At 35.6% G+C, this 18,574-nt stretch overlaps 1 protein-coding gene and 2 long non-coding RNA genes across 3 annotated transcripts; 2 read left to right on the top strand and 1 right to left on the bottom strand.

The window, feature by feature from the left end:
* Positions 1-5,609: 5,609 nt before the first annotated feature.
* On the bottom strand, positions 5,610-7,898 carry LOC129753077 (uncharacterized). The gene has a single exon (XM_055748878.1). The coding sequence runs from the start codon at positions 7,896-7,898 to the stop codon at positions 5,610-5,612; it is 2,289 nt and encodes a 762-aa protein (XP_055604853.1).
* An 8,491-nt stretch (positions 7,899-16,389) lies between these two features.
* Positions 16,390-16,816, top strand: LOC129751939 (uncharacterized). The gene is made up of 2 exons (XR_008738830.1): positions 16,390-16,473; positions 16,539-16,816. It is a non-coding gene; the product is annotated as an uncharacterized LOC129751939 (long non-coding RNA).
* Positions 16,817-17,677: 861 nt separating this feature from the next.
* Positions 17,678-18,494, top strand: LOC129758572 (uncharacterized). Its single transcript, XR_008740015.1, has 3 exons — positions 17,678-17,936; positions 18,001-18,065; positions 18,127-18,494. It is a non-coding gene; the product is annotated as an uncharacterized LOC129758572 (long non-coding RNA).
* Positions 18,495-18,574: the final 80 nt, after the last annotated feature.

Here is an 18,574-nt window from a genome sequence, read left to right as displayed (position 1 = left end):
TTGTTTGAGTTGGTTGAGAAACAAGAGAAATTTGGCAATTTTAAGCGAGGATTGTGAAATTGACACTCAAGGAATGATAATGAAGTTTTTTTGTCTGGGCTTTCAGAAAGCGTTCGTCAAAAAGTAATAATGCAAAATTAACGATAGAATGATTTGAATTTATTGAGGGTCCGAGGAGAATTGTTTTACTTTGTTGAATTAACTAACAAGCCTCCAAACTTCCATATTGACACTCAAGAGCGGATTAGGGTTATTTGAAAATCGTTTTTGAAGAATTGGCTTAAAATATTTTAATTTTTCTTCAAACTCACTGCATTTAGATTTTTCTGTGATTAGCGTGTTGTCTGTTCTAAATTTGTAGTAGTTTTAGTAAGCTTTTAATTTCAAACTTTCTTACTATAATTCGTACATACCTTATTCAGTCAGGAAAATATCATATCCAGGGTAAATAAAATAAACAGGCTCACATCGCCACCACGAGCAATTTTTATCTCAGACGTCCATGGCTAATGAACTTGATCAAACTAAATGTTTCAACAGCTTTCTAACCTTTACTTATACTTTTACCTCTCTTTGGATACAATAAATTTATTTTCAAAAAGTATACAACTGTGCAAAAAAGTTATGAAATAAAATATTGCCACTGATAACAAACAACAAGCACAATTTGCATGGGGGCTGTCTTACGGTTACCTTTGTTGAGCGATTTAAGACCGCCTATGACTTTTTAGAAATAAATCATTCTGTATTGAGCAAATGTTTTATCATCACCTGTCATTTGTCACTTCAATTTGACGTTTGTTTCCTGGAATAACTAAAAGGTGGATTGAATAATTTGCAACGTCAAAACCCTGTATAAAAGAACATATATCTTTCAATTTACTTCATAGAGCTATTGAGCGTTTCTACGGATCCAAATCAAACAAAATGTTTTTCAAACTTCTACTGGCAATTGTGCTTTTTGCTTACGGTATTTAGCATAATGTGGTAACTTCTAGAATACAACAATTAAAACACTTTATATGTTTCTTTCAGCAACACATGGTGCTCCACAATTAGATGGTATTCCAAATGTGGGCGATGGACTTCCCAAGCCTGAGTTACCACCAATTGGTGGAGGATCAGAGGACGAAAATGGCATAGGAAATGTTGGCGATAGTCTAACGCCTGATACTTCCAGCTTTCCGACCATTACCGGATCCAGATAAACATTCTGTACTGCCAGATACTATTTCCGATTAGCATTCAAATCGGTTCAACCATGCAGATGGGGAATTTGTGATTTAAAAGTCGTGAATGTCATTCGATAGATAGAACAAACTTTTCTAGAAAATTTCATAAAAAAAAGAATAAAGACTAAAAGATGATCTGATTGGCATGAGTTTGATTAATAGAACATAAATTAGAAAATATTGTTGAAAAGTCGAAAACTTTAGCCAATTTTTTTGTTACAGTTCAAGTGAAAAATAAAATACGACAAAAATGACAAAAATGACAAAAATGACAAAAATGACAAAAATGACAAAAATGACAAAAATGACAAAAATGACAAAAATGACAAAAATGACAAAAATGACAAAAATGACAAAAATGACAAAAATGACAAAAAAGACAAAAATGACAAAAATGACAAAAATGACAAAAATGACAAAAATGACAAAAATGACAAAAATGACAAAAATGACAAAAATGACAAAAATGACAAAAATGACAAAAATGACAAAAATGACAAAAATGACAAAAATGACAAAAATGACAAAAATGACAAAAATGACAAAAATGACAAAAATGACAAAAATGACAAAAATGACAAAAATGACAAAAATGACAAAAATGACAAAAAGGACAAAAAGGACAAAAATGACAAAAATGACAAAAATGACAAAAATGACAAAAATGACAAAAATGACAAAAATGACAAAAATGACAAAAATGACAAAAATGACAAAAATGACAAAAATGACAAAAATGACAAAAATGACAAAAATGACAAAAATGACAAAAATGACAAAAATGACAAAAATGACAAAAATGACAAAAATGACAAAAATGACAAAAATGACAAAAATGACAAAAATGACAAAAATGACAAAAATGACAAAAATGACAAAAATGACAAAAATGACAAAAATGACAAAAAGGACAAAAATGACACAAATGACAAAAATGACAAAAATGACAAAAATAACAAAAATGACAAAAATGACAAAAATGACAAAAATGACAAAAATGACAAAAATTACTGTTTAGGCACCGGAACACTTCGGAATAATTTTGAAACTCGCGACAAACTAGGTTTGATTAACTTTAAATCGAAACACTTTATTTTCGTTTACTTTGGGGGGTTTTATTTTTGGGCGATCTGAACTTCACGGCGGATTGGTTTAGACTGTGTCTCAAACTGTGTTGTGTATAAAGTGGCGGAAGAACGAAAATGGATATAAAACAAAATTCTGCTATCATTTCAACTAACACTTTTACATATCATATAAGGAGAGAAAAAGCATAAACTTCAATTGAGCATACATTCTCTTCCGCTCTGTAATGAACAGAGATTATTTTAGATACGTTTCGGGATGGTCTAAATTCCCGTAATTTTTTGTGTTGCTACCACTAGACGGTGAGATTACACTCAAACATATGCCGCCCGCCTTGAAATATCATTTCAAAACTAACGGTATTTGTTTACTCTTCTGTTCTAACGGTACTTTCCTATTCTTATATGTACAAATTAGCTGTGTGTTTTTTCAGTTTGTTTTGACTATAGGGGAAAGGTTTCCTAAATGGGCCTATCGGGTTAAATGACCCTACGGCTGTTTGATGAAATGGCTGACTAGACAGCATATCTGACCAATGCATTTTGAGGGTGATATGCTTAGAACATAAGGCAAGAAAGAATTTTATGAATTTTCAAACTCAGAAAAATTTAAAAAATCATACAAGGTTTTGATATATTTTGATGTAATATTTCGACTTTTAAAAATTAGACGTAAAGATGCTTAAAACAAAAACTAGGATGGTTTTTGTTTCTTACTTAAATGAACTTTAGAAATAAAAGATATTTCAGCTTTTGTGGAGGTTTAATAATGATTATATGGTGGAATAATAGAGTGTTTTTGTATGCCCCCATCATGTTTGTAAAATGCCTCCATCCTAAAATAACAGGTTAAATAGAATAAATAATTGATTTTTATCATTGAACCTTCAAATCTAAGCTCTGAATAACATCTTAAGAGAGAATTGAAGATTTAAAAACAGATTTGATAAAGTTTTTCTTATAGATGAACTGCCTCCATAGTATGGCAACCCTAACTTTTGTTTTATTCCATAAAATTATAATATACATAGATTTTTATAAAACTTCAGCTTTGTCGTACGTAAATTATTACTTTCTAACAGTTTCAATTAAATTATACGGAAATATTGCCCAAAAAACAGAAATTTTGTTCAAAACATAAATAGGCGCATTTAGCCCGCACGGTTTGAGGATCGGCATTTTAGACAACACTTTTAATAAAATCGTTTTCTTGGATACAGAAGAAAATTTTAACATAAAAATTACTCCAATGTATAGAAAACAGATGCCTGCACACGTGTATATAGTTTTTGTACACATATTCGATGTCCTATTTGATTAAATCAGTGTTCTGCTTAATAGGCGCATATAGCCCGCTCCTCCCCTACTTCGTTTCTGTGTGGTGTGGTGAAGTGTGTGGCGAACAAGTGTATATTATATAGTGTTTTCATCACGTTCTGCTGCTGGAAGGACTGGAACCGCAGGAGCTTTCAACATTCTGGAACGAACTGCGTGGATTTGGCCGCTTCTCAGGTGTTTGTTTTCATGGTGAGTCCTAGAACTAGTTGCATAATTGGTCAATTGCAGTGCTAGTGCAATACTTGAACTGAAACTCTGCGGGACAAATCTTCTGAAGGTTTTTTTTACCAGTGACGACGATGACGATTGTTGTTTTTTTTTTCTTTTCCTTTTAGCACATTTTCTATCCCCGTATCGTGTGTGAACCAATGGAACCAGGCGGGTTGTTGATTCAGATACTCGAGATACTTTTCCAATAATGGTTTTTCGCTGCGATGTTTGGGCGGTGTGGTGTTATCATCCAGTCTTGCAGCATGAGTAAAATGTAAGTTTCGGAGAAAAATATTGTCATTGCAATTTCGGTTTAATCGAATTTTTCATTTTAGTAAACAGCAGGTCTTAACGAACATATGCGTGTTTTGAGAGCATGAGCTTCGGAACGTGGTGAAATTAGCCTGACTTGTTCTAAATCGTCCATCAAATTGCTCAATTGAGGCGCTATGCAAACGGATTTGCAAGGTGAGTGCTACATATATGATTGGTGTACGTTTGACAAACCTCACTTGCAGTTGTTTTTGCATTGTAGGTACTACTGTTGATCGGATCGATGTGTGGGCCGTTGTTACTCAAGTCTGGAAGCTCGCTGGACGGGTGTGGTGGACCAGAACTGACCGTTGTTGATCCGAACGCAATATGTACAGCTGGCTCGAGAAAACGAATACTCCTGTTGGTGTGCCGTTCGTTTTTGTTGATGGTGCTCGCCGCCTGAAACCGGGATGACAGAGCAGAACTCGGACCACCACGGATGAACACTGCGTAGTTGGACAGGGGTAACAGCCAGCCAGCGGATGACTGCGAGGCTGATCCTTGTCGTCTGTAGAATTCCTCAAGTCATGTGACTTAAGCGTGTGTAGCTGTTGACATGCAACGAATCTGGATCGGCTGCTCACGGGTGGTTCATCAATGGAGTGACGTGACCGTATACTGACCATCAGCTGGCTTGTGAACCTCGGACATGGAAAGGCTATGATTTGGTAAACCATAACTGATTTTGACGGCTTTGTGGGTGTTCGTTGGTGATGACGACACGGGATGTGGATTGGCGAATCTACATCAGCCCATGGTACCTGGATGCAGGGGGAAAGTGCTTAGCATGTTGGTAATTTCTTGAATAAATTTGGACTTCCCTGGATGCGGGGTCACTGGGCCTCCACGAGCGCTCCTAAGAACGTCTAATGACCTTAGTAAGAATGATGACATTCTCTCATCTTTTCTAGGGAGCTTCTAAAGTTAGAGCAGGGTAGTTCAACCCTTATTCTGAGGGTGGAATCATGGGGAAACCTTTCTTCTGACAATGATTCTTCTTCTTAGTGTTGTGCAAGCGCAAATGTGTACTTCAACCAATTCTACTGATCCTTAAGCTGATACGATGGTGAACTTTAAAGGTTTGACTAGAGCTCTTAAAGCGATATGCATACTTGAACGATAGGGTTCCTACAACCGATCAGATTACTTCAAGCGATATGATTCCTTAATGAACGTGTGGACTTAACTCAAGAGATGTACCATAAGATTGATTCAAGTTGTGAATTATTGAAGATTGAGCATGAATTATAGTTTACGCTGAATGAAAATCTTTCATGCTTAATTGACTTCATCTGTTGAACAAACATCTAGCGCTGGACAAAGATGTGATATACCAAACCAAACAAATCAACTGATTTTACGACATTTGGCAAATTTCTCTATATAACTAACGTGTTCTCTTTTTACAAAATCTGAAGGAGATTCATCTCTACTGTTGCTTGAAGAAATAGTCGTTCAAAATTGCCCGTTTTTCTATGTTGGCTTCGTTAAGGTTTGCTGACACATTCAACAAATCATTTCTGACACAAAACTGACTCATTCTTGGATAGGGTAATCGACAACACATTCGCTTAATTTCTGACTGTGGGTTCACGGTAAATCTTTTCGCAAATCGATTCTTCAATGGAGTTGGTGCTCGTAACTCAACATGTCTCCAGCTTCTGGGATCGTATAAGCGATTTCTGTAGTTGCTTGTAGAACAAACTAAGGTGTGAGAAACGTTTTGAGGAGATTCGACCACTCGACCTGACACTATCCAACCAAAAACTGTATTTTGAAGTGTAGGACCATTCTTCGTGGCTCTTGTTCGTTCATTTTTCATCAAATCCAAGTAATACTCGGCGCCAATGATGACATCAATCGGCCTTGACTCGTGAAAGAATGGATCGGCTAACAATTCAGAATCGGGAAGCGTCATTAACGACGGATCAAACGACGTCGAAGGTAGATGTAGTGTAAGGTTTGGTAACACGAAGAACTGCATAGTTTCTTGGAAATTAGATATTTTTGGCGAACGTGGACAGACTTCAGCATGTATGGACTTCGTCGAAACCGACTGAGACGACCCAATACCCTGAACTGACAAATATGTAGGCGCTTCTTTCAACTTCAGCTTTCTCGAAAACTCTTGGGATATTAAGCAGTGTTGCGAACAAGAATCTAACAAGGCTCTAGCAAACTGAACATTACCGTAACGGTCCTTAATCTTTACAAGAGCGGTAGGGAGCAGAATATTCGAAGCAGACTTAACAGGTAGTGCGACGTAGCTTTGACTAGTGCTTGGCATTGGCGAATCGAATTGTGTGGTTGCATTTGGTGAATTGTGTGTTGCATTTTGTGTTTGAGTGTGTGTTTCCGTAACTATTGGCATGGTGTGACTTTGCTGTTGATAAGCTTGCTGTGGATAAATATGGGTGCTTTCTTGATTAGAGGGTTGTGCAATTGACTGTTGACTGAGTCTCGGATTCGACGGATTTGGAACGGAGGATCGCGTAGCATGCAACATAGTGTGATGCCTTTGTTGGCATAATCGGCAACTGCTACGAGTGCAGTTCGTCGCAAAATGTCCCGGCTGAAGACAATTTCGACAGACTCGACTTCGATTGGCTGCTTCAACACGTTCTGATATCTTCAATCGAAGGAATCTCTGGCAGTGAAACGGTGAGTGCCATGTTTCCCTACAGAACGGGCATCGCGAATCCGATTGGATGGTTGTATTGCAAACTGTTGATCTTGTCTGACGTCCCTCGGATGGCGGATTTCTTGCAGAGGTGATTGATTGGAGAACTGAGCAGTGACCTTGCAAGAACAGTAGCAGCTCTTCGTACGTTGGGACCTCCTTAGACCCGTAATGCGTTTCCCATTGGCGCAATGTTGCCGAATCTAGTCTAGCGCACAACATGTAGACTAGTATTGTACTCCAAGACTCCGTTGGCTCACCGATTTTCTGCAACATCATCAAGTTTTTCTCAAACTCGCTGATGAGGAAGTTCAGACCGTCGTAGTTTTCTTTTTTAAGCGGTTCAAGGGCGAAGAGAGCGTCGAGATGAGCCTTGACAATTAACTTTTTGTTCTCGTAGCGGACTTCCAACATTTTCCAGGCGACGTCGTAGTTTGCCTCTGACAGCTCGATGTTATTTATTTCCTTCAGTGCATCACCATGCAGAGAGGACCGGAGGTAGGTGAACTTGTCCATTTTTGTCAGATGTTCGTTGTCGTGAATGAGACTACGGAAAGAGTCTCTAAACGTAACCCATTCTCTGATTGTTCCGCTGAAGGACGGCAAACGAATCTCTGGAAGCTTCACTCTGGACGTGTTCCCTGACGCAGACTGACTCTGGTTGCTGGTTGTGTTTACCCCTAAGGCATCCTTATCGCCTTGAAGTCTAAGGAGGTCACCTCGAATTGCAAAGTATCGGTCATCAAACTGCTGCAGAATTTTGTCGTTCTCTTCTTCGCGCTGTTTTGCAATCTCCCCTTTGACTTCGCTGTCAGCATCTTTCTGCTCTTTCTCGGCCGCTTCATCCAACAACATTTCGATCTTGCTCCGAATTTCGAAAAACTCGCTGTACACTGTATCAATCACTTGCAACCTTGAGCTTAACTGGCACCGATCACTACCGATGTGATAGGTTTGGATAAATCTATCAGTACCATCAAAAATCACATATAACTGCCGCTCACGTTTTTGCAAAGCCTTCAGCGTACTTCTCGACATTGCAACACTTTTTGTAATCTGACACAGGCTTCAAAATTTTGATGAATTAAGACTTGTACTTTCAGACAAGTCCTTAAACTGACACGTTGTTTCTGACACAAGCTTAATATCTGACAATGTTTTTGAAACGATTTGAATTCAGACTCGATTTCTGACAAGATCTTTTCTGACTTAATTTCTGACAATATTTCAGACAAGGTTTCTGACAATATTCAGGCAAGAATTCTGACGTAAGGTTATTTTGAGACTCAGACTCAATTCTGATAAGTTTCAGACAAGATTTCCGACAATATTCACTTAAGAATTCCGACACAAACTAATTCAGACTTAATTCTGACAAGTTTCCTGACTACAACTTAATCTCTTAAAGAAACTTGTATTTTCTGACAAACTCAGACTTAATTCTTCCGACACAAACTTAATTTCCGATTCAGACTTAATTCTGACAAGTTTCAAACTCAGACTAAGACTCAGTTTCCAATTCTGACACAATCTTAAATTCTTAAACAAATTTGTGATTTTCCGACAAATTCCAACACCTTGGACCCAATCCGTCCAGTACTGAATTATTCTGACCAAAAAACCGACTTGCACCTTCTGTGCTACTGACTTGCACCTTTATGTGCTCTGACATGCACCTTATGTGCTTCTGACTCAAGGAATATGCACTTAGTTTGATCAACTCAACGTTCCAACCGATCGCGACGCGAATTACCGAGACTAGCAACCCGATATTGACAGCAGCGAGTGGGCACAACCAGTGAAAATTGCAAAGTAAAAAATGCCAAAAGAATGCCAAGACCAATTTGTAGTTAACGGACAGGGCACACACTTCATGCAACTAAAAGATTCAATTCACAAACAATTCTTTATTTAAAGCACTTTCTTTGGCCACATGCACCAAGCCAGCAATACTTCCTGATAATAATTTCGAAAAACTGCTCCTTCAGCCGTTGCGTGTCGTTTGCTGGATGTAGAATCAGCTGATCTCTGCTGCGTTGCTGACCGATCAACTTCAAGTATCGACTTCAGTATCCGGTAGAATTGTTCCAATATCGCGATGGCTGACAGTATAGTCCGATGCACTTTATTGCACTCAAGCCAAGCTTGGTTAGCGTCCAACTAGATGCACTTTTATTGTTCTGCACAATCACTTCAGTTCAATTGTCTTCGAGTGCTATGGCGAATTTGCGAGCACAAAATGGTTCACACTTTGGTGCTCGACCGATCGGCGGTCTTCACTTAAAGTCCGACTTTTTGTGTTCCAGAACCACTTTCCGGACGGTCATCCGGTTCGAAGGACCAAATGTTTAGGCACCGGAACACTTCGGAATAATTTTGAAACTCGCGACAAACTAGGTTTGATTAACTTTAAATCGAAACACTTTATTTTCGTTTACTTTGGGGGGTTTTATTTTTGGGCGATCTGAACTTCACGGCGGATTGGTTTAGACTGTGTCTCAAACTGTGTTGTGTATAAAGTGGCGGAAGAACGAAAATGGATATAAAACAAAATTCTGCTATCATTTCAACTAACACTTTTACAGAGACAAAGCATAAACTTCAATTGAGCATACATTCTCTTCCGCTCTGTAATGAACAGAGATTATTTTAGATACGTTTCGGGATGGTCTAAATTCCCGTAATTTTTTGTGTTGCTACCACTAGACGGTGAGATTACACTCAAACAATTACAAAAATTACAAAAATTACAAAAATGACAAAAATGACAGAAATGACAAAAATTACAAAAATTACAAAAATTACAAAAATTACAAAAATGACAAAAATAACAAAAATTACAAAAATTACAAAAATTACAAAAATTCCAAAAATGACAAAAATGACAAAAATTACAAAAATTACAAAAATTACAAAAAAATACAAAAATTACAAAAATGACAAAAATGACAAAAATTACAAAAATTACAAAAATTACAAAAAATTACAAAAATGACAAAAATGACGCTTAATTTTTTAGCATTCAAGTTTTAGATTTGAGGTTCCATTTTCAGATTCAGATATCAAACTTCTGATTCAGATTTCAGATTCAGATTTCAGATTCAGATTTCAGATTCAGATTTCAGATTCAGATTTCAGATTCAGATTTCAGATTCAGATTTCAGATTCAGATTTCAGATTCAGATTTCAGATTCAGATTTCAGATTCAGATTTCAGATTCAGATTTCAGATTCAGATTTCAGATTCAGATTTCAGATTCAGATTTCAGATTCAGATTTCAGATTCAGATTTCAGATTCAGATTTCAGATTCAGATTTCAGATTCAGATTTCAGATTCAGATTTCAGATTCAGATTTCAGATTCAGATTTCAGATTCAGATTTCAGATTCAGATTTCAGATTCAGATTTCAGATTCAGATTTCAGATTCAGATTTCAGATTCAGATTTCAGATTCAGATTTCAGATTCAGATTTCAGATTCAGATTTCAGATTCAGATTTCAGATTCAGATTTCAGATTCAGATTTCAGATTCAGATTTCAGATTCAGATTTCAGATTCAGATTTCAGATTCAGATTTCAGATTCAGATTTCAGATTCAGATTTCTGATTCAGATTTCAGATTCAGATTTCAGATTCAGATTTCAGATTCAGATTTCAGATTCAGATTTCAGATTCAGATTTCAGATTCAGATTTCAGATTCAGATTTCAGATTCAGATTTCAGATTCAGATTTCAGATTCAGATTTCAGATTCAGATTTCAGATTCAGATTTCAGATTCAGATTTCAGATTCAGATTTCAGATTCAGATTTCAGATTCAGATTTCAGATTCAGATTTCAGATTCAGATTTCAGATTCAGATTTCAGATTCAGATTTCAGATTCAGATTTCAGATTCAGATTTCAGATTCAGATTTCAGATTCAGATTTCAGATTCAGATTTCAGATTCAGATTTCAGATTCAGATTTCAGATTCAGATTTCAGATTCAGATTTCAGATTCAGATTTCAGATTCAGATTTCAGATTCAGATTTCAGATTCAGATTTCAGATTCAGATTTCAGATTCAGATTTCAGATTCAGATTTCAGATTCAGATTTCAGATTCAGATTTCAGATTCAGATTTCAGATTCAGATTTCAGATTCAGATTTCAGATTCAGATTTCAGATTCAGATTTCAGATTCAGATTTCAGATTCAGATTTCAGATTCAGATTTCAGATTCAGATTTCAGATTCAGATTTCAGATTCAGATTTCAGATTCAGATTTCAGATTCAGATTTCAGATTCAGATTTCAGATTCAGATTTCAGATTCAGATTTCAGATTCAGATTTCAGATTCAGATTTCAGATTCAGATTTCAGATTCAGATTTCAGATTCAGATTTCAGATTCAGATTTCAGATTCAGATTTCAGATTCAGATTTCAGATTCAGATTTCAGATTCAGATTTCAGATTCAGATTTCAGATTCAGATTTCAGATTCAGATTTCAGATTCAGATTTCAGATTCAGATTTCAGATTCAGATTTCAGATTCAGATTTCAGATTCAGATTTCAGATTCAGATTTCAGATTCAGATTTCAGATTCAGATTTCAGATTCAGATTTCAGATTCAGATTTCAGATTCAGATTTCAGATTCAGATTTCAGATTCAGATTTCAGATTCAGATTTCAGATTCAGATTTCAGATTCAGATTTCAGATTCAGATTTCAGATTCAGATTTCAGATTCAGATTTCAGATTCAGATTTCAGATTCAGATTTCAGATTCAGATTTCAGATTCAGATTTCAGATTCAGATTTCAGATTCAGATTTCTGATTCAGATTTCAGATTCAGATTTCAGATTCAGATTTCAGATTCAGATTTCAGATTCAGATTTCAGATTCAGATTTCAGATTCAGATTTCAGATTCAGATTTCAGATTCAGATTTCAGATTCAGATTTCAGATTCAGATTTCAGATTCAGATTTCAGATTCAGATTTCAGATTCAGATTTCAGATTCAGATTTCAGATTCAGATTTCAGATTCAGATTTCAGATTCAGATTTCAGATTCAGATTTCAGATTCAGATTTCAGATTCAGATTTCAGATTCAGATTTCAGATTCAGATTTCAGATTCAGATTTCAGATTCAGATTTCAGATTCAGATTTCAGATTCAGATTTCAGATTCAGATTTCAGATTCAGATTTCAGATTCAGATTTCAGATTCAGATTTCAGATTCAGATTTCAGATTCAGATTTCAGATTCAGATTTCAGATTCAGATTTCAGATTCAGATTTCAGATTCAGATTTCAGATTCAGATTTCAGATTCAGATTTCAGATTCAGATTTCAGATTCAGATTTCAGATTCAGATTTCAGATTCAGATTTCAGATTCAGATTTCAGATTCAGATTTCAGATTCAGATTTCAGATTCAGATTTCAGATTCAGATTTCAGATTCAGATTTCAGATTCAGATTTCAGATTTCAGATTCAGATTTCAGATTCAGATTTCAGATTCAGATTTCAGATTCAGATTTCAGATTCAGATTTCAGATTCAGATTTCAGATTCAGATTTCAGATTCAGATTTCAGATTCAGATTCCAGATTCAGATTTCAGATTCAGATTTCAGATTCAGATTTCAGATTCAGATTTCAGATTCAGATTTCAGATTCAGATTTCAGATTCAGATTTCAGATTCAGATTTCAGATTCAGATTTCAGATTCAGATTTCAGATTCAGATTTCAGATTCAGATTTCAGATTCAGATTTCAGATTCAGATTTCAGATTCAGATTTCAGATTCAGATTTCAGATTCAGATTTCAGATTCAGATTTCAGATTCAGATTTCAGATTCAGATTTCAGATTCAGATTTCAGATTCAGATTTCAGATTCAGATTTCAGATTCAGATTTCAGATTCAGATTTCAGATTCAGATTTCAGATTCAGATTTCAGATTCAGATTTCAGATTCAGATTTCAGATTCAGATTTCAGATTCAGATTTCAGATTCAGATTTCAGATTCAGATTTCAGATTCAGATTTCAGATTCAGATTTCAGATTCAGATTTCAGATTCAGATTTCAGATTCAGATTTCAGATTCAGATTTCAGATTCAGATTTCAGATTCAGATTTCAGATTCAGATTTCAGATTCAGATTTCAGATTCAGATTTCAGATTCAGATTTCAGATTCAGATTTCAGATTCAGATTTCAGATTCAGATTTCAGATTCAGATTTCAGATTCAGATTTCAGATTCAGATTTCAGATTCAGATTTCAGATTCAGATTTCAGATTCAGATTTCAGATTCAGATTTCAGATTCAGATTTCAGATTCAGATTTCAGATTCAGATTTCAGATTAAGATTTCAGATTCAGATTTCAGATTCAGATTTCAGATTCAGATTTCAGATTCAGATTTCAGATTCAGATTTCAGATTCAGATTTCAGATTCAGATTTCAGATTCAGATTTCAGATTCAGATTTCAGATTCAGATTTCAGATTCAGATTTCAGATTCAGATTTCAGATTCAGATTTCAGATTCAGATTTCAGATTCAGATTTCAGATTTAGATTTCAGATTCAGATTTCAGATTCAGATTTCAGATTCAGATTTCAGATTCAGATTTCAGATTCAGATTTCAGATTCAGATTTCAGATTCAGATTTCAGATTCAGATTTCAGATTCAGATTTCAGATTCAGATTTCAGATTCAAATTTCAGATTCAGATTTCAGATTCAGATTTCAGATTTCAGATTCAGATATCAGATTCAGATTTCAGATTCAGATTTCAGATTCCGATTTCAGATTCAGATTTCAGATTCAGATTTCAGATTCAGATTTCAGATTCAGATTTCAGATTCAGATTTCAGATTCAGATTTCAGATTCAGATTTCAGATTCAGATTTCAGGTTCAGATTTCAGATTCAGATTTCAGATTTCAGATTCAGATTTCAGATTCAGATTTCAGATTCAGATTTCAGATTCAGATTTCAGATTCAGATTTCAGATTCAGATTTCAGATTCAGATTTCAGATTCAGATTTCAGATTCAGATTTCAGATTCAGATTTCAGATTCAGATTTCAGATTCAGATTTCAGATTCAGATTTCAGATTCAGATTTCAGATTCAGATTTCAGATTCAGATTTCAGATTTCAGATTTCAGATTCAGATTCAGATTTCAGATTCAGATTTCAGATTCAGATTTCAGATTCAGATTTCAGATTCAGATTTCAGATTCAGATTTCAGATTCAGATTTCAGATTCAGATTTCAGATTCAGATTTCAGATTCAGATTTCAGATTCAGATTTCAGATTCAGATTTCAGATTCAGATTTCAGATTCAGATTTCAGATTCAGATTTCAGATTCAGATTTCAGATTCAGATTTCAGATTCAGATTTCAGATTCAGATTTCAGATTCAGATTTCAGATTCAGATTTCAGATTCAGATTTCAGATTCAGATTTCAGATTCAGATTTCAGATTCAGATTTCAGATTCAGATTTCAGATTCAGATTTCAGATTCAGATTTCAGATTCAGATTTCAGATTCAGATTCCAGATTCAGATTTCAGATTCAGATTTCAGATTCAGATTTCAGATTCAGATTTCAGATTCAGATTTCAGATTCAGATTTCAGATTCAGATTTCAGATTCAGATTTCAGATTCAGATTTCAGATTCAGATTTCAGATTTAGATTTCAGATTCAGATTTCAGATTCAGATTTCAGATTCAGGTTTCAGATTCAGATTTCAGATTCAGATTTCAGATTCAGATTTCTGATTCAGATTTCAGATTCAGATTTCAGATTCAGATTTCAGATTCAGATTTCAGATTCAGATTTCAGATTCAGATTTCTGATTTCAGATTCAGATTTCAGATTTAGATTTCAGATTCAGATTTCAGATTCGGATTTCAGATTCAGATTTCAGATTCAGATTTCAGATTCAGATTTCAGATTCAGATTCACACGAGATTGAGAACTGGACACGTGAGGTTGACACACGGTCACATACATGTACTGGAAGTGAAGGAAAAAACAACGTGTATTTCTTGTGGTGTTGTGATAACACCTATTGATAAACTGCCGAAAATATTCCACCTAGAGACAAAAGTTTAAAATTCAAGGTGGACTAGAAAAAAATCTTGAAACAACAAGGATAGTGAGAAAAAACTTATTAAATTTCCTAAACAAAGTGTATTATATGGTGATATCTAGTGCAATGTATAAAAGTTCAAACTTTGAAATGAGGGTGAAAACATTTGTTTAATTCCTCTTTAATTAAAGCGTACAAATATAATTTAATAATAAAAAATTATTTCAGATTCATTTGATGAATACCATTGCATCTGAAAGATTGATGGTTTGTGGTAGAAGATGTTTAAGTGACATGATAAGTTTCAATTAAAATATGAGATTTTTTCGTGAATTTGAAACCATACTTGCTTCACAACTCCACACTTATATCTTAAACTTCTTTTCTATCATTTTGGCTCAATTACAATTTTCCCAATCACCTTTCTTTTTTCAAACAAATTCGCAACGTCGACTTCTGTCAGAATGTGAATAGAAAAAATCTTATTCCGATAATTTAATGCATCAAACGCTTTTTATTCTTGATATTTTAACAATCGAAGCTCGCCTTCATTTTACCGATCTAATGCATAATGATGAAAAAAGTAACAGGTAACGCTTCCAATAATTTAGTTGAACCGATTTGAAACTCGATCGGAAATGCTGCCTGGTAAGCCTGGCACTATGTCGTTTCCAACTGAGGGCACTGTGGGTGTGTCCACATCAGGAAGTCCAGCGGGTACATCGGGGGTGTTTAACTGTGGTTCTCCGGAAGTTGCTGAAATTGGGAAAGGATAGCATTAGTAAAATGGTATTTTTTTCGTTATGTTTTTACTGTGATAAGTACCAAAAGCAAACAGGACAATAGAGAGCAGAAGTTTGAAAATCATTTTGCTGACTCGGGATCTCTTAGAAACACTTCACAATGTTATGAAGCAAACACAAACATTTGCTACCTTTTATACAGCTTTTGTTTCTAAAAGTCCAACCCAAGAAACCTTTCAGAGCGAAAACACTTTTTAGCATAACTGTCAGAATAAAATGATAAATTGCCTGCAACAAAGATAAAGTAAAGCTTCGACGATGTTCATTTCCGTTAATATAAAAATGCATAGTAGAATAATGACTCTGTCCATCAAATTCAATTTGAAGGTTTTAAATTTTGCTTTTGAATTTATTCAGAACAATTAGTCCAAGTGAGTTTAAAAAAATGTGAAATTGATCATTGTAAGTTGATTTAACAAGTCACATACATTGAAAGCCAAACACGTTCTGAAACACACCAGTCTGAGCTTTGAATATTAAAATTAGATAAATCAGAAACAATTGCAGAAACGGAAGTGCTTATTCTTCATTGCATGTTTTATCGGCTAACGTCAATTTTTCATTTTATTTTGACATTTGTTAGCAAAGAATGTTTCAACAATTTTGGTATAAAAAGATAGCAGGGTTTTGTAGTTTCGTCACAGAATTGTGTAGCATTTGCACTGGAATTCAAATCTTACCAAAATGATTTTCAAACTATTGCTTTCTATCGTCTTGTTTGCTTATGGTATTATTAAAAGCATCAAACATAAAAAAAATACAATTTTTGTTCACATTTGATCTTCATTTTAGCAACTTCCGGCGAACCACAGATTTCAGAGGTTAACACTCCCGCGATGCCTACAACACCTGAGATGCCTGAAACACCTGATATGCCTGTAACTCCTGCGATGCCCGGAATGCCAGGACTAGGTAGCATTTCCGATCGAGTTTCAAATCGGTTCAACTAATAGGTACCCAGATGAAAGGTTAAAACAATATCACCTGAATTGATCTAATTAAGTGGTTTCGATCAAACTTTTCAATAAAAATTATCGAGATCAAACATTCAAGCATGTTTTAAACTTTAATTCGATTGTGAACATTACCTCATTCATTTATTTAATCTTTTCTTTTTCAACCTACACGATGCAGTTTTCAAATTCATTTTTGGGTTTGTGTTATTGATTTCAATGCTTAGAACCTTTTATTAACCTGTATTCAGCGTATCATTTCTGCAGATCAAATCTGCAGATTTATTTTTTTTCATAATAGTACGCAATTGGACGCCAATATAAAAATTTTAAAACCTGCATCCGAATTTTTTATTTTCCAATTTTGCAATTTATATGAATAAACGCCGTCAAAATCTGGAAACTTTTTCGCAACATCCGGACATTCTAACCGGACCGAGCTTATCTCAAACTTTTCATTGATTATCCACGTGAGGCAGAATATGTCCAATCCACTTTGCTGAACCTGTTAAACAAACGATAATCGAAGTTTTCATCTGTGGCGACTCTTGTCAGTATTCGTCAGCACGATCTACAGTGAAAGATAATTGCGAAGAATATTGTAACAGAATCGATATTTTGTTATTTTTACTTGTGCACCCCTAAAAGTTATTTTTAGAATGCTACTTCCCAGAGCATTCTCTGGCTTCAAACCCGTAGCCACTCAGGGATGGTACTCCCAGACTCCCATCAGTAACTGGAACTCACGAGAGTGCTCTTTAATCGAGGCACTCAATGACGTCGAACCCCACCGCCCAAGAGCACTCCAGATATGACGTCACGAAGGAATCCCCTTTTTTAAATGAGATATGATTGCAACTGGAGTAATTGTTTTGCGTTTGATTTATATGAAGCCTGTCGTCACCAGCTGGTTGATATGCGTCCGGTTATTAACCCCATCACTAGACTAGTATGAATGTAGTGGTAACCGGGGTTGTTGATTTCGCTCCACCCGAACTTTGACCCGAGATCGAAGATCAAAACCTCGGATGAGATGAAAAAGTCTTGATAAGAAGAAATTTTCTTCGGAGAACTTCGTGATTATCAGTTCGCTAATAATTACGAAGTTCCGGTTACGAAAACCAATAACTTTTTTTGGATCTGAGGGCTAATGCTTTTTCTCGTCCACTTTTCTCTGGACTGTGAAGTAGGCCAGATCGGCAAAAATTTGTTTTCGCGCGTTAACTAGTACACAAAGGTACTACAATAAAAATTAAACGTGGTCTCGAACGATTTTTTAAAAGTTACATTTTTTCCCTCAGTTTTTCCCTCCGAGTGCAAGATAGTGCATATTGTTTTACTAGTGCGATATAAATATTGAAAAAGGGTAATTGATATTTTGATTATATACAAGTGCGTTTGGATATGAGAACCAATCTCTCGAACAGATTCTCGGAGGAGCCGATCCACCTGCAACCCGTTATCAGCCAGCCAGGGAAAGTGAACCCAACGCACCGAGCGATCGTCAACCGCATCTTATCTCCATCACGTGGTACGTTTCGACCAACAGAAGACACCGCAGGCGAAACGGCATACGCGAGGCGGCAACTGTCCCTTTGGTTCTACGAGTGGCATCCCGCAGACGACGCACGGCGATTTTCCGGAGACTTTTCCGCTTCCGGTTAAATCAGGTTTGAGCAACCATCCAACCCGAGTGAGTACATACATAATTGACACCATCATCGACATTCTTCCGTTCTTCTCTAGATCCTCAATTGAGCGGCACTCACCAAGCCTACAGCAACAGCTCAGTTGGTTCGGGCGGTGCACATAGAATTATGACGTGTACCCCCGAGGTTGTGAGTTCGAATCAAGGGATTGCAGTGGAGAGAGAAT

The sequence above is a fragment of the Uranotaenia lowii genome, chromosome 3, assembly GCF_029784155.1.
Source record: "Uranotaenia lowii strain MFRU-FL chromosome 3, ASM2978415v1, whole genome shotgun sequence".
Lineage (NCBI taxonomy): Eukaryota > Metazoa > Arthropoda > Insecta > Diptera > Culicidae > Uranotaenia > Uranotaenia lowii.
Note: the sequence above shows the minus strand (reverse complement) of the source record. Positions and strands in the feature narration are given on the sequence as shown.

Coding starts and splice junctions, on each gene's coding strand:
- LOC129753077 (XM_055748878.1), bottom strand. CDS start 7,898: ATGTCGAGAAGTACGCTGAAGGCTTTGCAAAAACGTGAGCGGCAGTTA.